We start from the raw sequence: 23,084 nt of genomic DNA, 5'->3' as shown, positions 1-23,084 counted from the left end.
AACATAAAGAATGAATCATATCCTTAAGCCTAGTTACAGCGCTTTCTGAAAGACTTCTAGTGTAATGAAACTTATTCCCCACTGCTGGGTAGTCCATCAGAGTAAATGTAAATGTTATTAAGAAATGATCAGACAGAAGGGAGTTTTCAGGGAATACTGTTAAGTCTTCTGTTTCCATACCATAAGTCAGAACAAGATCTAAGATATGATTAAAGTGGTGGGTGGACTCATTTACATTTTGAGCAAAGCCAATAGAGTCTAATAATAGATTAAATGCAGTGTTGAGGCTGTCATTCTCAGCATCTGTGTGGATGTTAAAATCGCCCAATATAATTATCTTATCTGAGCTAAGCACTAAGTCAGACAAAAGGTCTGAAAATTCACAGAGAAACTCACAGTAACGACCAGGTGGACGATAGATAATAACAAATAAAACTGGTTTTTGGGACTTCCAATTTGGATGGACAAGACTAAGAGTCAAGCTTTCAAATGAATTAAAGCTCTGTCTGGGTTTTTGATTAATTAATAAGCTGGAATGGAAGATTGCTGCTAATCCTCCGCCTCGACCCATGCTACGAGCATTCTGACAGTTAGTGTGACTCGGGGGTGTTGACTCATTTAAACTAACATATTCACCCTGCTGTAACCAGGTTTCTGTTAGGCAGAATAAATCAATATGTTGATCAATTATTATATCATTTACCAACAGGGACTTAGAAGAGAGAGACCTAATGTTTAATAGACCACATTTAACTGTTTTAGTCTGTGGTGCAGTTGAAGGTGCTATATTATTTTTTCTTTTTGAATTTTTATGCTTAAATAGATTTTTACTGGTTATTGGTGGTCTGGGAGCAGGCACCGTCTCTGGGCCATGATACAGACATAAATTACAGAACAGTTCACAAAACGAATATACAGGAAGTGCTGTTGGTGCACAGGACAGGAGGGTCTCCAGCACAAGTACCACACCCATCTCTGGATGGAGCTGCACCTTAAACAGAGAGACAAAAACAGAATCAGGCATCAGAAAGATAAGAAATACATTATAATTTGTCAGCATTAAACAAGAAAAACAGGAAATACTAAGGTGATCGCCGGCCACTGGCACTACGCTTTACTAAAAGACCCAGAATTTAGGTAAATTTGAGGCCGCGGCACGATCAGTTTACTAATAAAATTAATTAAGAGTAAAAAGCGTAAAACAAAACTATACCAGTATGCTAGCCATACAAAAGGGAAAATAAGTGCGTCTTAAATCTGGACTTGAAACTCTCTACAGAATCTACAGGGGCACGATAAGAGAAAGCTCTATGACCCGCAGACTTTTTATTCACCCTAGGGACACAAGGTCGTCCTGCACCCTGAGAACTCAAAGCCTGGGCCGGTATGTAAGGTTTAATTAGGTCAGCTAGATAGGGAGTCATGAACAATTTCATAAGTTAGTAGCAGAACCTTAAAAATCTGATCTCATTGGGACAGGAAGCCAGTGAAGGGATGCCAAAATGTGTGTAATGTGGTCAAACTTTCTGCTTCCTGTCAAAAGTCTGGTTGCAGCATTTTGAACCAATTGCAGATCCCTAATGCTGGACTGTGTTAAACCAGAAAATAGAACATTGCAGTAGTCCAATCTAGAAGAGACAAACGCATGGATCAGGGTCTCAGCATCAGCCACAGACAGGATGGGATGAATCTTCACTATATTTCACAAGTGGAAGAAAGCAGTCCTCATAACATCTCTAATGTGGAGGTCTAAGGACAACGTAGGATCAAAAATTCCCCCAAGGTTCCTCACTTTGTCAGTGTGATGTATGACACAGGAGCCTAGGCTAAGTGTTAACTGGTCAAATTGATGCCGATGTCTCATTGGACCAAGAACCATCATTTCAGTCTTATCAGAGTTTAAAAGTAGGAAGTTTCTAGACATCCAACTTCTCACTGGTGCAAGACAAGCCTCCAAAGATTTTATGGGAATGAGATTACCAGCAGTTATCGACATGTATAACTGAGTATCATCAGCATAGCAGTGAAAGGTAATCCCAAAGCGCCGCAGTATGTGCCCAATGGGTGCTATATAAAGCAACCCCAAATTTCATGTCACAGGGCCTCTACTGGTGGTTGGCTCTCACTGCGGTATTGTATCACTTCCTGTTCCGGAGCACAGCGGTGTTTTTCTGTATCTGTTAGCTGTTTAATCTGCGCAGTTAGATTGATCTAGTTAACTAGATAACGATTTGTTTCCCAGTATAATCTTCACGTGCCTTAACTAAAGCACTCCCTCTGCTGAATCACCTCTAAATTATTTACACATTATTCACTTTGCGTGTTTTTAGGAATCCGCTAGCTTAGCGCAGCTACTAGCTCTTAGCCGGTTTAGCATGGCGGCTTCTCCTGTCTCTCCCGCACTTTTCTGCTCTGGGTGTGAAATGTTTAGTTATTCCTCGGCCTCCTTTAGCAGTAATGGTACTTGTAATAAGTGTAGCTTATTCGTAGCATTGGAGGCCAGGCTGGGCGAATTGGAGACTCGGCTCCGCACCGTGGAAAATTCTACAGCTAGCCAGGCCCCTGTAGTCGGTGCGGACCAAGGTAGCTTATCCGCCGTTAGTTCCCCTCTGGCAGATCCCGAGCAGCCGGGAAAGCAGGCCGACTGGGTGACTGTGAGGAGGAAGCGTAGTTCTAAACAGAAGCCCCGTGTACACCGCCAACCCGTTCACATTTCTAACCGTTTTTCCCCACTCGGTGACACACCCACCGAGGATCAAACTCTGGTTATTGGCGACTCTGTTTTGAGAAATGTGAAGTTAGCGACACCAGCAACCATAGTCAATTGTCTTCCCGGGGCCAGAGCAGGCGACATTGAAGGAAATTTGAAACTGCTGGCTAAGGCTAAGCGTAAATTTGGTAAGATTGTAATTCACGTCGGCAGTAATGACACCCGGTTACGCCAATCGGAGGTCACTAAAATTAACATTAAATCGGTGTGTAACTTTGCAAAAACAATGTCGGACTCTGTAGTGGTCTTGTTAGGAGAGACGGCATCCATCCCACTTTGGATGGAGCAGCTCTCATTTCTAGAAATCTGGCCAATTTTCTTAAATCCTCCAAACCGTGACTATCCAGGGTTGGGACCAGGAACCAGAGTTGTAGTCTTACACACCGCTCTGCAGCTTCTCTCCCCCTGCCATCCCCTCATTACCCCATCCCCGTAGAGACGGTGCCTGCTCCCAGACCACCAATAACCAGTAAAAATCTATTTAAGCATAAAAATTCAAAAAGAAAAAATAATATAGCACCTTCAACTGCACCACAGACTAAAACAGTTAAATGTGGTCTATTAAACATTAGGTCTCTCTCTTCTAAGTCCCTCTTGGTAAATGATATAATAATTGATCAACATATTGATTTATTCTGCCTTACAGAAACCTGGTTACAGCAGGATGAATATGTTAACTAGTAATGACTTCATGACTTTCTTTGCTAATAAAATTTTAACTATTAGAGAAAAAATTGCTCATAACCATCCCAAAGACGTATCGTTATCTTTGGCTGCTTTCAGTGATGCCGGTATTTGGTTAGACTCTTTCTCTCAGATTGTTCTGTCTGAGTTATTTTCATTAGTTACTTCATCCAAACCATCAACATGTCTATTAGACCCCATTCCTACCAGGCTGCTCAAGGAAGCCCTACCATTATTTAATGCTTCGATCTTAAATATGATCAGTCTATCTTTGTTAGTTGACTATGTACCACAGGCTTTTAAGGTGGCAGTAATTAAACCATTACTTAAAAAGCCATCACTTGACCCAGCTATCTTAGCTAATTATAGGCCAATCTCCAACCTTCCTTTTCTCTCAAAAATTCTTGAAAGGGTAGTTGTAAAACAGCTAACTGATCATCTGCAGAGGAATGGTCTATTTGAAGAGTTTCAGTCAGGTTTTAGAATTCATCATAGTACAGAAACAGCATTAGTGAAGGTTACAAATGATCTTCTTATGGCCTCGGACAGTGGACTCATCTCTGTGCTTGTTCTGTTAGACCTCAGTGCTGCTTTTGATACTGTTGACCATAAAATTTTATTACAGAGATTAGAGCATGTCATAGGTATTAAAGGCACTGCGCTGCGGTGGTTTCAATCATATTTATCTAATAGATTACAATTTGTTCATGTAAATGGTGTTATGTGTTATGTTGATTGATTGATTGATTGAAGTATGACGTCAACCATGCGATGGCACTTCCAATAATCCCAAAGTGATTTTCCAGCCTATCAAGTAGAATATGATGATCCACGGTATCAAACGCAGCACTGAGATCTAACAGCACAAGAACCATAGTGGTGTCTGAATCCATTGCAAGCAGATCATTCACCACTTTAGTGAGAGCCGTCTCTGTGGAATGATATTTTCTAAAAGCAGACTGCAGTGGCTCAAAGAGATTATTCTCAGTAATATAGTCCACGAGCTGCTGTGACACCATTTTTTCCAGAATTTTAGAGCAAAATGATAGATTTGATATCGGTCAATAGTTTTTCAATACACTAGGGTCAAGATTAGGTTTCTTAAGAAATTGTTTAATCATTGCAGATTTGAAACATTTAGGAACAGTTTCAGAAGATGAATAATTTCCAGCACAGTCGGCCCAAGAGTGGACCACAGGTCCTTAAACAGTTTTATTGGTATAGGATCAAATAAACAGGTTGTGCTTTTTGTTAACGTTACGAGTTTCGTCAGCATGCCTAGTGAGATACTATCAAATTCTGCAAATCTGGGTAATACCTCAGTAATGGCCCCCACCTCAATAGCAGGGTTTAGTGGCTGGGTTAAGGCATGCTGGGATATGTTTAACCTAATGTTTTCTATTTTCTTCTCAAACTAATCCAGGAAATCTTGTGCTGTAAAAGGAGAGCCAACTGCAGGTGGTTGTCCATGAAGAAGTCAAACAAGAACTTTGAGTTATGCTTGTTTTGTTGATCAAATTAGAGTAATAGGTCCGCTTTGTAGCCAATAATGCATGCTTATAGACTAAGATAGCATCACGCCACGCAAGGTGGAATACTTCTAATTTTGAACTATGCCATTTCCGTTCTAGATCTCTAGTCATATGCTTGAGGTCACGCAGGTAATTATTGAACCAAGGTGATGTGTTTTGTGGGGTGAGGTTCTAACAAAGGTGGCACACGTCAAGTGCAGTTTTGAGCACTGAGTTTAAACTATCCACAAAACTGTCTACTGATTGGGTATTTGCCAAATGTGAAGCTAAGACATCAGGCAGTCTCGCTTCGAGTTCAATCTTCGTTGAGGAGTTGATGCATCGCCGTAGTGATAAATAAGGTTGCTGTTCCACTAAACATGGCAGCAAAACTGTAAACTTTCAGTGACTGATCAGAGACCACTGATGTAAGAGGCATGATGTCAATATTTGTAACAGCAATACCATGTGCATGAACCAAATCCAGGGTATTTCCACTAATGTGCGTCGAGTCCTGAATGCATTGCCGAAATCCTAATGCAGCCACAATTTCCATAAATGATTTGCAGAGTGGATCAGAAGGCTTTTTTATATGAACGTCAAAGTCAGCAATGATCAGAATGTTACTAGTTGGCAAAATAGAGATGAACGCACCAAATTAATCTAAGAATTCAGAATATTGGCCAGGAGGCCTATATACAGTGACCAAGTAATACGGATGATTTTTTTTTTCTTCTGACCTTGGCAATGTGTAATATCCTGAGCAGAGCGGAGAATCTGATCCTCAAATGAGTTATATTTGTGACCCCCAACTGCTAATAAGCTGAACCTAGATTTATAAATAAGAGCAACACTCTATCTTTGATATTACTGGAACAGCCATTAAGCGGAGATGTTTGTACCAGATTGTAGCTGCAACAGCTAATTTCCATCTGTAGTCCTTGAGGGTCAGGGGGATACACATAGGGCTATTAAATACATCACAAACAAACCTACAAAATATATAATACTAAATTCATAAAATATCTTCTTCTTTGTCTTCCGGCTGTTCCCGTTAGGGGTCGCCACAGCAGATCAATCGTTTCCATCTCACCCTGTCCTCTGTATCTTCCTCTGTCACACCAACCACCTGCATGTCCTCTCTCAGCACATCCATGAACCTCCTCTTTGGTCTCCCTCTTCTCCTCCTGCCTGGTGGCTCCATCCTCAGCATCCTTCTCCCTATATACCCTGGGTCCCTCCTCTGCACATGTCCAAACCATCTCAATCTCGCCTCTCTGACTTTGTCTCCAAACCGTCCCACCTGAGCTGTCCCTCTGATATGTTCATTCTTAATCTTGTCCATTCTTGTCGCTCCCAAAGAGAATCTTCAGCTCTGCCACCTCCAGCTCTGCCTCCTGTCTTTTTGTTAGTGCCACTGTCTCTAAACCATACAACATAGCTGGTCTCACTACTGTTTTGTAAACTTTCCCCTTCACTCTTGCTGATATTCTTCGGTCACAAATCACTCCTGCCACCTTTCTCCACCCACTCCACCCTGCCTGCACTCTCTTCTTCACCTCTCTACCACACTCTCCATTACTTTGAACAGTTGACCCCAAATATTTAAACTCATCTACTTTCACCACTTCTACTCCTTGTAACTGCACGATTCCTCTGGGCTCCCTCTCATTCACACACATGTACTCAGTCTTGCTTCGACTGACTTTCATTCCCCTTCTCTCCAAAGCATATCTCCACTTCTCCAGACTAGACTCAACTTGCTCTCTACTCTCACTACAGATCACAATGTCATCTGCAAACATCATAGTCCATGGGGACTCCTGTCTGATCTCATTTGTCAACCTGTCCATCACCACTGCAAACAAGAAAGGACTCAGAGCTGATCCTTGGTGTAATCCCACCTCCACCTTGAATGAGTCTGTCATTCCGACTGCGCATCTCACCGCTGTCACACTATTCTTGTACATGTCCTGCACTACCCTAACATACTTCTCTGCCACTCCAGACTTCCTCATACAATGCCACAACTCTTCTCTTGGCACCCTATCATAAGCTTTTTCTAAGTCCACAAACACACAATGTAACTCTTTCTGTCCTTCTCTGTACTTTTCCAACAGTATTCTCAGAGCAAACATTGCATCTGTAGTGCTCTTTCTCGGCATGAAACCATATTGCTGCTCACAGATCTTCACCTGTTTTCTAAGCCTAGCTTCTACTACTCTTTCCCATAACTTCATGCTGTGGCTGATCAGCTTTATGCCTCTGTAGTTACTGCAGCTCTGCACATCACCTTTGTTCTTGAAAATAGGAACCAGCACACTTCGTCTCCACTCCTCAGGCATCCTCTCACTTTCCAAGATTTTACTAAACAATCTGGTTAGAAACTCTACTGCCATCTCTCCTAGACATTTCCATGCCTCCATTGGAATGTCATCTGGACCAACTGCCTTTCCACTCTCATCCTCTCTTCATAGCAGCCCTCACTTCTTCCTTGCTAATCTCTTTTACTTGTTGTATGGCTGGGGGGCCTGGCTGCCTTTTTGTTTCTGTCTTTTGTTTTTCCTTCCAGGTGGCTTGCATTTGGGACTGAGTGGCTGTGTTGCTGAGGTTATCAGGACCTCACCCTGATCACCTGCGGCTCGTCAGGACTCACAGCTGAGGTGCATCTATATGGATTGGAACATGGTGGCATTTAAGACTGGAGTATACAGTGTGTATTTGCCAGAGACTCGACCTTGTGACCAGACGGGTGAGATCGTCGTCTCGGGAGCCATCTCATCATCAGTGGATGCAGAGAACGTCCAGGGTTTGATGCACGGTCTGTGAAAGAGGAGGGGGTGAGGTCTCACGCTCGTCAGCACACTTCCTGAGGTACGTTAGATTTTGTGACTAACATTTATACAGTCAGTAAATGTGGTGTCCCTCACACCTTTTTATATTGAGCTGTATGTTAGTCATGTATCGGCTTCCACTGCAGTGGAGTTTTGTGAACTGGATGTTCCATGCCTGCAGGTTGGGAAGCTGATTAGTAATCAAGCCAGGAAGTGTTTGCTGTTTGTACACCTTTAAGTGTTCTCTCTGTGTGTAGAGTGTGGACTCACATAATGGTTCCTTCTTTCACAGACTCGGTTTGTTGCGGCCACCTGGGGGGTGTCGGCGGGGTCCTTGGGTCCGAACAGCTTCTGGCTCCGGACCGTTAGCGCTGCTGGGAGCGCACCACGCCAGACCGCACTTTCTGTTATTTTTGTATCACTGTTGTGTATTAAATTCAGTTAGCCTTTGTACCGTGCTCTGCTTATTTCATACTGGGTCCTTCAAATGCTGGTCGGTTCTCGGAGCTGCGTCCGACACATAACATTACTTCCTGATTTACTCTCACCACATCATCCAGCCTTTTCTCTCGCTCATTCTCTTTATTCATCAACTCTTCAAAATATTCCCTCCACCTTCTCAGCACACACTCCTCACTTGTCAGCACATTACCATGTGCAACTTTTACCACCCTAACCTGCTGCACATCCTTTCCAGCTCTGTCCCTTTGTCTGGCAAATCGGTACAAGTCCTTTTCTCCTTCCTTACTATTCAACTTCTTGTACAGCTCGCAATATGCCTTTTCCTTTGCTTTTGCCACTTCTCTTCTCGCCTTACGCCGCATCTCCTTGTACTCCTGTCTACTTTCTTCATCTCTCCGACTATCCCAAAACGTTTTCGCCAACCTCTTTCTCCTTATGCTTTCCTGGACCTCTTCATTCCACCACCAAGTCTCCTTGTCTTCCTTCCACTGTCCAGATGTCATACCCAGTACTGCCCTAGCTGTCTCCCTCACCACATCTGCAGTACTTTTCCAGTTGTCCAAAATTGCTTCCCCTCCAACTAGTGCTTCTCTCACCTGCTCGCTTAAATTCATAAAATATATAATATTAAATTCATTCTTACGTCATTCATTTCTAAAATACTGTGCCATATCAAAACGTTTAAAACAACCATTCATAATTCATCCCTGTCACTTATAACATGCAGCATCAAAACATCAAAATTGTCAAGACATTCATAAATTCATCTAAACCTCTCAATTACTGTACAATATCAAAACACTTGTAAAAAATATTCACCCTTCATACAGTTCATCTCTCAATTTCTATATAGAATCAGAATACTTATTACACATGTTCAGTGTTACCTTTAGCAGTGCTATATATTTAGTGCCTACATCTTTGGTTTTGAAGAAGCCATGATTTTACCTTTACAGAAAATGTCTTAAAGTCTGGTTGTGTTTTTATTTCTTCTGATAATATATTCCACTTCTTTGTGGCTCTGTAAGAAAATGTTGATTGTGCAAATGCAGTCTTACATTTGGGAATGGTACACTGCCTCCGAGTGGTTGCTCTTGTTACCCTTGTTGTTGTATCAGAGGACAGGTGAATGAAGTTCTTGAGAGGTGGCGGAGCTTGATTATGAACTATTTTGTATACCATTTGAACCTCATGGAAAAAGAGCAAATTTTCAAAGCTGAGCATAGCATATTTGCTCAAAATATGACAATGATGATATTGAATACTTTTTTGATCAAGGATTTTAAGAGCCCTTTTATACAGGGACTCCAAAGGTCTTAACGTTGTTAGATTTGCTTGAGCCCAACTTGTTATACAGTAAGTAAAATGAGGTGTTATCATTGCATTTAGAAAGCATTTTGCTGCCGCTGTTGTTAATGTATTTCTTATGCTTTTAAAAGTAACTAAATTAAATTTCAAAGTATTTGAGATCTTTTTTATATGCTTCTTAAAACTGAGAGTTGAATCTAATGTAAGCCCTAAATATTTGAACTCAGTTACATAATTTATAATTTGATCATTGATAATATTTGGATATACTGTTGTTTTATTCTTAATAGTGAAATGCATGGCTGCTGTTTTTTCCAAGTTTAATGTTAGACACGATTCCTGAAGCCAGGTAGAAACTCTTCCCATGGCTATAGTTTGCTCACAATCTCAGTCATATTTGTTCCATGTGTGTATATTATTGTATCATCTGCGTACATTTGTATGCTCACATTGTCACATACTGAAGGTAAATCATCTATATATAAAGAAAATAATGCCAGGCCCAAAATTGACACTTGTGGTAAACCTATATTGCACAGTTTTATCTCAGATACTACATTATTAATTCTGACACATTGATTTCGCCCTGATAAATAAGATTTTAACCAACTTATTGTGTTTTCTGATAGTTTGAATCTTTGTCATTTTGAATAGAGAAGTTCATGATTTACGGTATCGAACGCTCTGCGTAAGTCTAAGAAAATTGCTCCAACAACTCCTCCTCTGTCTAAATTTGATTTTATGTTTTCCAAGAAATAGCTACAGGCTGTATCTGTAGAATGGTACTTTCTAAAACCAAACTGCATAGGATGTAACAACGCATTTGATTCTAGATGGTCAATTATTTGCCTGGACACTACCTTTTCTATGATTTTGGAAAATATTGGAAGAATGCTAATCGGTCTATAATTTTCCATTTCTTGTTTATTACCATATTTGTGTATAGGGATTATTGCTGCAATTTTCATTTTATCTGGAAAAGAATTTTGTTCAATTGAAAGATTCGTTAACCTTGTTAGTGGTTTGATTAAGTATTCATCATTTTTTTTAATGAGCGCAGAGTCTATTCTATAGATGTCTTTGCTTTTTGAATTTGTCAGAGAAACCAAATTTTTTTTTACCTGAAATTCATTAGTTAAGCATAGGTTCAATTTTGGGTTATCTGTTATTAGTCTTTTTTTGGGATACACTGGAGTGAATTTTTGGCTAAGTTCATATATAGAATTGATAAAATATGTGTTAAAATTATTTGCAATACTTACGCTATCATTAAAAATTTCATTACAACATTTAATTTGTGTAATTTCACATTTTTGGTGATCTTTGCCCATCAATTTATTGAGTGTTTCCCATAAGGCTTTATTATTGCCTTTTGCTTCTTTTATTTTATTTAGAAAAAAATTCGCTTTAGCTTTCCTGAGTTCTGATGTTACTTTGTTCCTCATCCCTTTAAATACTATGTGATCTGTATTCCGGCCTGATTTTAAACTGTCTGTCTTCCCGGTATGTCAAGCTCCTTGGGGCAACTGTTTGTTGTGATTTGGCGCTATATAAATCAAATCAAATCAATTTTATTTATATAGCGCCAAATTACAACAACAGTTGCCCCAAGGCGCTTTATATTGTAAGGCAAAAGCCATACAATAATCACAGAAAAACCCCAGCGGTCAAAACGACCCCCTGTGAGCAAGCACTTGGTGACAGTGGGAAGGAAAAACTCCCTTTTAACAGGAAGAAACCTCCAGCAGAACCAGGCTCAGGGAGGGGCAGTCTTCTGCTGGGACTGGTTGGGGCTGAGGGAGAGAATCAGGAAAAAGACATGCTGTGGAGGGGAGCAGAGATCAATCACTAATGATTAAATGCAGAGTGGTGCATACAGAGCAAAAAGACAAAGAAACACTCAGTGCATCATGGGAACCCCCCAGCAGTCTAAGTCTATAGCAGCATAACTAAGGGATGGTTCAGGGTCACCTGATCCAGCCCTAACTATAAGCTTTAGCAAAAAGGAAAGTTTTAAGCCTAATCTTAAAAGTAGAGAGGGTGTCTGTCTCCCTGATCTGAATTGGGAGCTGGTTCCACAGGAGAGGAGCCTGAAAGCTGAAGGCTCTGCCTCCCATTCTACTCTTAAAAACCCTAGGAACTACAAGTAAGCCTGCAGTCTGAGAGCGAAGCGCTCTATTGGGGTGATATGGTAATATGAGGTCCCTAAGATAAGATGGGACCTGATTATTCAAAACCTTATAAGTAAGAAGAAGAATTTTAAATTCTATTCTAGAATTAACAGGAAGCCAATGAAGAGAGGCCAATATGGGTGAGATATGCTCTCTCCTTCTAGTCCCCGTCAGTACTCTAGCTGCAGCATTTTGAATTAACTGAAGGCTTTTCAGGGAACTTTTAGGACAACCTGATAATAATGAATTACAATAGTCCAGCCTAGAGGAAATAAATGCATGAATTAGTTTTTCAGCATCACTCTGAGACAAGACCTTTCTAATTTTAGAGATATTGCGCAAATGCAAAAAAGCAGTCCTACATATTTGTTTAATATGCGCATTGAAGGACATATCCTGATCAAAAATGACTCCAAGATTTCTCACAGTATTACTAGAGGTCAGGGTAATGCCATCCAGAGTAAGGATCTGGTTAGACACCATGTTTCTAAGATTTGTGGCGCCAAGTACAATAACTTCAGTTTTATCTGAGTTTAAAAGCAAGAAATTAGAGGTCATTTGTTGGGAAAGTGTAGGGACACGGACCCACAACAGGGGGCGCAAAGGAACCGGACAATGGATGAGCCAATAAATAACAATTTACTGTTGTAAATGTGCACAACGGAATACAGACAGAACCAGAATTTGGATTACAGACAATTACATGAAGATGACGTGTGGGCAGGCTTGAGGATACGAGAGCACCGTCCAGAGAAGAGCCGGACCCCACACAATTTCCACTGCCACCAGATCTGGAAACACACTGGAGACGCCAAGTCCTGAGTCCCCAGGTGGCCACTGTCTTCAGCTGCCGGATCTGGTACTGCTGGCAGGATACAGAGAAAAGGCAAAAAGGAAAGTTTTAAGCCTAATCTTAAAAGTAGAGAGGGTGTCTGTCTCCCTGATCTGAATTGAGAGCTGGTTCCACAGGAGAGGAGCCTGAAAGCTGAAGGCTCTGCCTCCCATTCTACTCTTAAAAACCCTAGGAACTACAAGTAAGCCTGCAGTCTGAGAGCGAAGCGCTCTATTGGAGTGATATGGTACTATGAGGTCCCTAAGATAAGATGGGCCCTGATTATTCAAAACCTTATAAGTAAGAAGAAGAATTTTAAATTCTATTCTAGAATTAATGTTGTGTGGGCCGCTGAAGAGGAGGTACTGCTGGCCCACCACCAGAGGGCGCCCTGCCTGAAGTGCGGGCTTCAGGCATGAGAGGGCGCCGGAGCAACCGGGAGTGACAGCTGTCACTCATCAACAGCACCAGCTGTCACTCATCTTCACCTCAAACCACTTCACCATAAAAGCCGGGCAGCATCTTCACCTCGCTGAAGAGAAATCGTCTACCTGTCAGGTAAACCGCTCAGCCTGAGTAAACACAACAGTAGTAACGTCTTTGCTTCTGTGTGTAACATTACTTTTGCAGACGAACCTGTTTGTACGTAAGGAGTAGTCGTGTGTTGGGCAGTTGGCGTACTCCGCTCCTCAGTTGGGGACTACTAAGTATACCAACAAGATCTGCACTTAATTCTGGAATATTGTGATTAAGAGGTGGAGGTGTTTCCCACCCTCTTCTGACTGTTTGCTGGGTGTTCACGCACCCACCATCACCTGTCTGTTCTTCCTGCCAGCAGTACCAGATCTGACAGCCGGAGGCAGTGGCCACCTGGGGACTCAGCGCTTGGTGGCTCCGGGGTGCTCCAGATCCGCTGGCAGTGGAAAGCGTGTGGGATCCAGCCCTTCTCTGGACAGGCGTCTTCAATCCTCGAGCCTGCCCACACGTCACCTTGAATTATTGACTGCTGTTCTAAATTGTGTTGTCTGTTGTTCTGTTGTACACATCCACAACATTAAATTGTTGTATCTTGGCTTATTCCATTGTCCGTTCATTTACGCCCCCTGTTGTGGGTCCGTGTCCCTACACTTTCACAACAGGATTTCTTGGCCAGCGTCATGGATCCCGAGGGGCGTCAACCATCGAGTGAACCACCAATGGAAACGCAGGGTGCACAGGCATCAGCAGGAGGCATGTTAGGTGAGCTGCAGCAAATCTTAACCACCTTCACTGCTCGGTTGGACTTGGTGACCGAGCAGAATGTTATACTTAATCGGAGGATGGAGGCTCTCACCGCCCAGGTGGAAGCGCGCACACAGGGCGCTGCTGCAGCACCTCCTCCTGCTGACCGAGCACTGAATACAGACATTCCAGTGGTGATTCAACGAACCCCCCCCCCCTTCCCCTGAAGCATACATATGCCCTCCGGAACCGTACGGAGGTTGTGTCGAGACGTGCGCAGACTTCTTGATGCAGTGTTCACTCGTCTTTGCACAGCGTCCCGTCATGTACGCGTCCGATGCCAGCCGGGTGGCTTATGTTATTAATTTGCTTCGAGGAAAGGCACGCGCCTGGGCTACGGCGCTCTGGGAGCAAAATTCACGGCTCCTAACCACATATAATTCAAAATGCTGCAGCTAGAGTACTGACGGGGACTAGAAGGAGAGAGCATATCTCACCCATATTGGCCTCTCTTCATTGGCTTCCTGTTAATTCTAGAATAGAATTTAAAATTCGTCTTCTTACTTATAAGGTTTTGAATAATCAGGTCCCAAAAATTCTTGAAAGGGTAGTTGTAAAACAGCTAACTGATCATCTGCAGAGGAATGGTCTATTTGAAGAGTTTCAGTCAGGTTTTAGAATTCATCATAGTACAGAAACAGCATTAGTGAAGGTTACAAATGATCTTCTTATGGCCTCGGACAGTGGACTCATCTCTGTGCTTGTTCTGTTAGACCTCAGTGCTGCTTCTGATACTGTTGACCATAAAATTTTATTACAGAGATTAGAGCATGCCATAGGTATTAAAGGCACTGCGCTGCGGTGGTTTGAATCATATTTGTCTAATAGATTACAATTTGTTCATGTAAATGGGGAATCTTCTTCACAGACTAAAGTTAATTATGGAGTTCCACAAGGTTCTGTGGTAGGACCAATTTTATTCACTTTATACATGCTTCCCTTAGGCAGTATTATTAGACGGTATTGCTTAAATTTTCATTGTTACGCAGATGATACCCAGCTTTATCTATCCATGAAGCCAGAGGACACACACCAATTAGCTAAACTGCAGGATTGTCTTACAGACATAAAGACATGGATGACCTCTATTTTCCTGCTTTTAAACTCAGATAAAACTGAAGTTATTGTACTTGGCCCCACAAATCTTAGAAACATGGTGTCTAACCAGATCCTTACTCTGGATGGCATTACCCTGACCTCTAGTAATACTGTGAGAAATCTTGGAGTCATTTTTGATCAGGATATGTCATTCAAAGCGCATATTAAACAAATATGTAGGACTGCTTTTTTGCATTTACGCAATATCTCTAAAATCAGAAAGGTCTTGTCTCAGAGTGATGCTGAAAAACTAATTCATGCATTTATTTCCTCTAGGCTGGACTATTGTAATTCATTATTATCAGGTTGTCCTAAAAGTTCCCTAAAAAGCCTTCAGTTAATTCAAAATGCTGCAGCTAGAGTACTGACGGGGACTAGAAGGAGAGAGCATATCTCACCCATATTGGCCTCTCTTCATTGGCTTCCTGTTAATTGTAGAATAGAATTTAAAATTCTTCTTCTTACTTATAAGGTTTTGAATAATCAGGTCCCATCTTATCTTAGGGACCTCGTAGTACCATATCACCCCAATAGAGCGCTTTGCTCTCAGACTGCAGGCTTACTTGTAGTTCCTAGGGTTTGTAAGAGTAGAATGGGAGGCAGAGCCTTCAGCTTTCAGGCTCCTCTCCTGTGGAACCAGCTCCCAATTCAGATCAGGGAGACAGACACCCTCTCTTCTTTTAAGATTAGGCTTAAAACTTTCCTTTTTGCTAAAGCTTATAGTTAGGGCTGGATCAGGTGACCCTGAACCATCCCTTAGTTATGCTGCTATAGATGTAGACTGCCTGGGGGGTTCCCATGATGCACTGTTTCTTTCTCTTTTTGCTCTGTATGCACCACTCTGCATTTAATCATTAGTGATCGATCTCTGCTCCCCTCCACAGCATGTCTTTTTCCTGGTTCTCTCCCTCAGCCCCAACCAGTCCCAGCAGAAGACTGCCCCTCCCTGAGCCTGGTTCTGCTGGAGGTTTCTTCCTGTTAAAAGGGAGTTTTTCCTTCCCACTGTAGCCAAGTGCTTGCTCACAGGGGGTCGTTTTGACCGTTGGGGTTTTACATAATTATTGTATGGCCTTGCCTTACAATATAAAGCGCCTTGGGGCAACTGTTTGTTGTGATTTGGCGATATATAAAAAAATTGATTGAAATTGATTGATATACTGGGTTTGTGAGGGAGTTCAAATAGGTGTTTGATCATCCCAATAGAGGCGAGACCACTTCGACCGTGCTGCTGTCAATGAGACAGGGACGTCGGAGTGCAGCCGAGTATGCAGTCGACTTCCGCATCGCGGCTGCGAGGTCTGGCTGGAATAACGTTGCACTCCGCGCCGCCTTCGTAAACGGACTGTCTCCTGAAGGAGCACCTGCTGGATTTTGACGGGCTTATCGACCTGGTCATACGGTTAGACAACCGGTTAGAAGAACGGGGCGTGAAGCTCAGTGTGAAGCAGTGAAGCTGAAGCTGCCAGCTTCACTGCGGATTCACCCAGTCTTCCATGTCTCCCGCATCAAGCCGTACCACACCTCTTCCCTCTGCACTCCCGGACCAGCGCCGCCTCCTGTCTGGATCATCGATGGGGATCCTGCTTGGACTGTGCGCAGGCTCCTGGACGTCCGTCGACGGGGCCGGGGTTTCCTGTATCTGGTGGACTGGGAGGGTTATGGACCCAAAGAGCGCTCCTGGGTGAAGAGGAGCTTCATCCTGGACCCGCCCGTCCTGGCCGACTTCTACACCCGTCACCCGGACAAGCCTGGTCGGGCGCCAGGAGGCGCCTGTTGAGGGGGGAGTCCTGTTGTTTGGGCCGCTGAAGAAGAGGTACTGCTGGCCCACCACCAGAGGGCGCCCTGCCTGAAGTGCGGGCTTCAGGCACGAGAGGGCACCGGAGCAACCAGGAGTGACAGCTGTCACTCATCAACAGCACCAGCTGTCACTCATCTTCACCTCAAACCACTTCACCATAAAAGCCGGGCAGCATCTTCACCTCGCTGAAGAGAAATCGTCTACCTGTCAGGTAAACCGCTCAGCCTGAGTAAACACAACAGTAGTAATGTCTTTGCTTCTGTGTGTAACATTACTTTTGTAGACGAACCTGTTTGTATGTAAGGAGTAGTCGTGTGTTGGGGAGTTGGCATACTCCGCTCCTCGGTTGGGAACTACTAAGTATACCAACAGGATCTGCACTTAATTCTGGAATATTGTGTTTAAGAGGTGGAGGTGTTTCCCACCCTCTTCTGACTGTTTGCTGGGTGTTCACGCACCCACCATCACCTGTCTGTTCTTCCTGCCAGCAGTACCAGATCTGACAGCCGGAGGCAGTGGCCACCTGGGGACTCAGCGCTTGGTGGCTCCGGGGTGCTCCAGATCTGCTGGCAGTGGAAAGCGTGTGGGATCCGGCTCTTCTCTGGACAGGCGTCTTCTATCCTCGAGCCTGCCCACACATCACCTTGAATTATTGACTGCTGTTCTAAATTGTGTTGTCTGTTGTTCTGTTGTGCACATTCACAACATTAAATTGTTGTATTTTGGCTTATTCCATTGTCCATTCATTTACGCCCCCTGTTGTGGGTCTGTGTCCCTACACTTTCACAACAATTAACAGGAAGCCAATGAAGAGAGGCCAATATGGGTGAAATATGCTCTCTCCTTCTAGTCCCCGTCAGTACTCTAGCTGCAGCATTTTGAATTAACTGAAGGCTTTTCAGGGAACTTTTAGGACAACCTGATAATTATGAATTACAGTAGTCCAGCCTAGAGGAAATAAATGCATGAATTAGTTTTTCAGCATCACTCTGAGACAAGACCTTTCTAATTTTAGAGATATTGCGCAAATGCAAAAAAGCAGTCCTACATATTTGCTTAATATGTGCATTGAAGGACATATCCTGATCAAAAATGACTCCAAGATTTCTCACAGAATTACTAGAGGTCAGGGTAATGCCATCTAGAGTAAGGATCTGGTTAGACACCATGTTTCTAAGATTTGTGGGGCCAAGTACAATAACTTCAGTTTTATCTGAATTTAAAAGCAGGAAATTAGAGGTCATCCATGTCTGTATGTCTGAAAGACATTCCTGCTGTTTAACTAATTGGTGTGTGTCCTCTGGCTTCATGGATAGATAAAGCTGGGTATCATCTGCGTAACAATGAAAATTTAAGCAATGCTTTCTAATAATACTGCCTAAGGGAAGCATGTATAAAGTGAATAAAATTGGTCCTAGCACAGAACCTTGTGGAACTCCATAATTAACCTTAGTCTGTGAAGAAGACTCCCCATTTACATGAACAAATTGTAATCTATTAGATAAATATGATTCAAACCACCGCAGCGCAGTGCCTTTAATACCTATGGCATGCTCTAATCTCTGTAATAAAATTTTATGGTCAACAGTATCAAAAGCAGCACTGAGGTCTAACAGGACAAGCACAGAGATGAGTCCACTAAAATATAAATAAAATTGATTTGATTTGATTTGATATGTCGGGAGCTCTGGCCCCAGGAATACATTTTACATCAGTCGGTGTCTGTAACCTGACTTTGCAGGTGATAGAATCCCCTATCACTAAAGTCCAGTGTATCAGCCTGGAGACAAGAGTGGAAGTCGCAGTGGCGAGTGTCATCGGGGTACCACAAACAGGCACCAAGCCCTACAGGGCTTACGCCGCCGAGCCACAGTCTGAAAGCCGTCCTCCACAGCCAGTGTTTCTGTTCTGATGTGAATGGGCACGCTAATTGACCCAACACTAACCTCATCTGGAGTGCCTGTAACATCTAAGTCCACTGAGCTAAGAAGCTGCTCTAACTTACCGACACGGCTCTCTAAGAGAGCCACCCTATCTTCCAACATCACGCAGGATTTACAGAGGGTGTAAAGTAGGTAAAGTAGTGTACTTTGTGCACTAAGAAATTCAAGAGTATAGCCAAGCAAGCACGAGCTAATGATGGATAAGCTAACCACTCCTAAGGCTCACACAGGATTCACACAGAAGTAAATAAACAAATAAAAATTCACAGCAGTTACACTGAAAATGTAACAGAAGTATTAAACAGGCAAATGGATGAAGGGCTTCATGTGTCCGTACGATCAGAAACAGTGGACTCACATGACAGATGGGAGACAGAAGTGGGTGTGGTTTGACTCAGAGATGCTTTGTGCTGATTTTATTGAAGGTTTTTTTGATGTTCTTGTTTCAGGTAAACCGTCTGTGGATCTGACTCGGGCGAATCACACCCTGACGTGCACCAGCTCAGGGTACCCACTTCCCACAATCCTCTGGTACATCTGCCCTGGAGTCAGAGAAACGTAAGTTTGAGCCAAATCCAGAGTCATGCCTGATTCCTGGACAGTCTGAAACTGTTCCAGATGTTGTCCGAGCCTGAGGCAAACTGAAACAAATGACATGGGGCTCCATCAAAATGAGCTGCAAATCCACCGAGCCCAAGTTCGAGAACACTTTGCTCCTGAAGCAGTGGCCAGTCGCTGAGGAGTAAAGGATGGGGTTTACAGTGTTCATTATTTAGTAGGAGGAAGACGTATTTTCGTTTAACCTCGACTGTGCCAGGATCACAGAACCTAGAAGCTGACTTTTGAGTGGAATAGTGGCTCATTCTGGGTTAGTTCCATCCTGTCACAGCGGACACCAAAATCCCTGAGGTGAAGCACTGAAGCAGTGAGGTGAAGTTTTTTTTTTTTTTTTTGAGTGTTTACTCATATAAATTTGTTTTCAGTTCACTACTGTTGTAAGGGGAGGTGATGGTCAAGTGGATAAGCGTCGGGCTTGAGACCAGAGGATCCTTGGTTCAAATCCTGGCCTGACCGGAAAATCACTAAGTGCCTTTGGGCAAGGTCTTCAATCCCCTAGTTGCTCCCGGTGTGTAGTGAGTACCTTGTATGGCAGCACCCTGACATAGAGGTGAATGTGAGGCATCATTGTAAAGCACGTTGAGCATCTAATGCAGATGGAAAAGTGCTATATAAATGCAGCCCATTTACCATTTGTGTTTTTTACTCATTTAATGTCATTTAATGTCGTCTGTCTTTACGTGAGAAATTTTGCACAGCAGTCATAGGGTTAGGTATTCTGCATGTGTTTGGAAATGGGAGGAAGCCGGAGTACCCAGAGGAACCCATGGGAACACACAGAGGACATGCAAACTCCACACAGGAAGGACCAGGTGGGCAGTAATCTCACAACCTTCTTGCTGTGAGGCAACAGTGCAAGCTACAAAGTCACCTTGCTGCCAGCTTGTTCCTAAAATAAGATTTTTTTTCTCCTCTCATCTCTATCTCTTTCTTTGGTGTACATACGTACCTTAATGTTGAGGAAAACACCAAGGACACGACCACATTTCACTTTGTTGTGGCTGCTTTTGAGAGATGGGTATAGACCTGCTGTCTGTCTGGATAGTTGCCAAGCAGCTTGAACAATGGCTACATAGGGTTGTGATGCAGTGACGCTCAGCACCAGAGTCTCAGGGCACCCTGACCATCCAAGTCAAAAAGTCAAAGGCTTTACAGCAGTCAGAGAAAGTCGTGGCTCTGGAGCGATCATGGCCGCGGCTCTGGTCATGGTTCATGGTTGACTTCTGTGGTATGAAATAGACTTCTCTAGATGCTGGGCAGTATTACTGACACTCAATTCCACTGACAGACATGTGCAAGTACCTCAACCAATAATTTGCATTGGAGCAACTTTAACCTTTGACCCCTGTACAAACTGAAACTGACCTTTGTCACCATTCTTGCTGTTTTTGCCCCATAACTCCAGAACATTCAGTCACAGATCCTTTTTGGAATCTTTATGATCAGACAAGTAATGTGGTGTAGTTTTTAACATAATTGAAACATTTTTAAATTTTGACCCCAGCGTAATTCTTCAGTTGACCCCTACCTGGCCGCCTATTGGAAATTCAAGTGGTCAGTCAATGTTTTCAAGAGTTAATGTCTCAGGAGTTTTTGTGCCGAATTTGGTGCTTATATCACCATTTGCAGGCTTGTTTCAGTTATCTGCTCCACGTCCATGAGGGACTTGGTTTCAGACCAGCTCAGGATGCTGGTTTGCTGTCTGTCCAAAGTTTCATATGAAAACTGACTGACTGTTTGAGGTCTTTAAGACCAGACTGACAACTCTCATGTTCTCCACTGCCTTTGCTGATTCAGCGTTTACCTGCTCGTGTATACGGTGTACGGTGGGTTCATTTTTTATCTATTGTTGTGAAACACTTTGTATTTTGTTAACGCGCTGTACAAATAAATGATTATTATGCACATTTGAGTTTGCAGCACACGGTCCTCTGTTTGTCCGATTCGGTCAGATTTCATGGACCACCTGACCAGGTCTTGTGCCTTTTAGCTGGACCGTAAACTTGTCCACTTTGTCTCTGCTTTCATTTTTGTCCAGCTGCAGAAACACAAATGTGACATCCAGACTACAAGCAGAGACACTGAGCCAACAACAAAATGAGGAAGAGTCGTGGAAACAAGTCACCGTACGGCTGTCACCTGCTGATGATGTCACTGTGGAATGTGTCGCCTACAATCATGTGGGAGTTTCCCGCCATGCCGCTGTCTACTGTGAGTGGGAGACAAATACAACTTTAATTTGAAGAAACAATAGACATTCCAGGCAAACAATGGACAGCTGTCATGGAAAGAAAAGACATGTGACACAGAATCAGGAAAGGAGAGCAATGCAACTGAAAATAAGGAAGGAGAGCAATGCAACTGAAAATCAGGAAAGAGAGCAATGCAACTGAAAATCAGGAAAGACAGCAATGCAATTTAAAATCAGGAAAGAGAGCAATGCAACTGAAAATCAGGAAAGACAGCAATGCAATTGAAAATAAGGAAGGAGAGCAATGCAACTGAAAATCAGGAAAGAGAGCAATGCAACTGAAAATAAGGAAGGAGAGCAATGCAACTGAAAATCAGGAAAGAGAGCAATGCAACTGAAAATCAGGAAAGACAGCAATGCAATTGAAAATCAGGAAAGAGAGCAATGCAACTGAAAATCAGGAAAGACAGCAATGCAATTGAAAATAAGGAGAGCAATGCAACTGAAAATCAGGAAAGAGAGCAATGCAACTGAAAATCAGGAAAGACAGCAATGCAATTGAAAATAAGGAAGGAGAGCAATGCAACTGAAAATCAGGAAAGAGAGCAATGCAACTGAAAATCAGGAAAGACAGCAATGCAATTGAAAATCAGGAAAGAGAGCAATGCAACTGAAAATCAGGAAAGACAGCAATGCAATTGAAAATAAGGAAGGAGAGCAATGCAACTGAAAATCAGGAAAGAGAGCAATGCAACTGAAAATCAGGAAAGACAGCAATGCAATTGAAAATCAGGAAAGAGAGCAATGCAACTGAAAATCAGGAAAGACAGCAATGCAATTGAAAATAAGGAAGGAGAGCAATGCAACTGAAAATCAGGAAAGAGAGCAATGCAACTGAAAATCAGGAAAGAAAGCAATGCAACTGAAAATCAGGAAAAGAGAGCAATGCAACTTAGGGCCCTGTCCCACTGGCGTTTAGGAGGATTTGCAGATGGAATGCGCACAAAAGTGGCCCACATCCGCCAAACAACCGCAATAACCGTGTAACATTCCTGTATCAGTCGCCGCCATCCGAACACGTCTGTGATCATCCGCAGAGGCACGCATATCCGCAGCCAGGGTTTTTGAGCGGCTCAAAAATCCTGCTGCGGATGAGATCTGCATCACTGCCTGAACACATACTGAAGACATACGCAGGACATACACAACCAACGCGCCGCATATCCCCTGTCATCCGCTGATATCCGCAACCGACGGGTTGGCGGCGGACCGGGACAGCGTGCAAAACGGATATGACGCGTGCCCAGCACGGCCACATCACGGTCGCAAATGGTATGTCGCGCATGCAGACTAGAGCATGACACGGGAGTGGATTTTCACTCCCGTCCCATCCTGCTCCCAGAAAAAAAATCCCATCCTGTCCCAATCCTGGACTGGAGTAAAAAAATAAATCCCATCCCGTCCCACTCCTGTAAAGATGACTCCCAATCCCATCCCGCTCCCACTCAAAATCAGTCCCACTCCTGTATGTCTCGCGCCGTGATGATCAATCAGGGACTGAATATGTAGTGACGTGGAGATGT

General features: G+C 43.2%; 1 protein-coding gene across 1 annotated transcript in view; it reads left to right on the top strand.

Annotated features, from left to right (window-relative positions):
• csf1rb (colony stimulating factor 1 receptor, b) overlaps positions 1-23,084 on the top strand; it is a 208,674-nt gene that overhangs the window by 115,326 nt on the left and 70,264 nt on the right. Inside the window, exons 8-9 of the mRNA XM_034177555.1 lie at positions 19,142-19,250; positions 21,349-21,521. Coding sequence (XP_034033446.1) covers positions 19,142-19,250; positions 21,349-21,521 — 282 coding nt within the window. The remainder of the gene's footprint in view (positions 1-19,141; positions 19,251-21,348; positions 21,522-23,084) is intronic.

This window comes from Thalassophryne amazonica, chromosome 9, assembly GCF_902500255.1.
Source record: "Thalassophryne amazonica chromosome 9, fThaAma1.1, whole genome shotgun sequence".
NCBI lineage: Eukaryota > Metazoa > Chordata > Actinopteri > Batrachoidiformes > Batrachoididae > Thalassophryne > Thalassophryne amazonica.
This window is presented reverse-complemented; position numbering and strand designations above follow the sequence as displayed.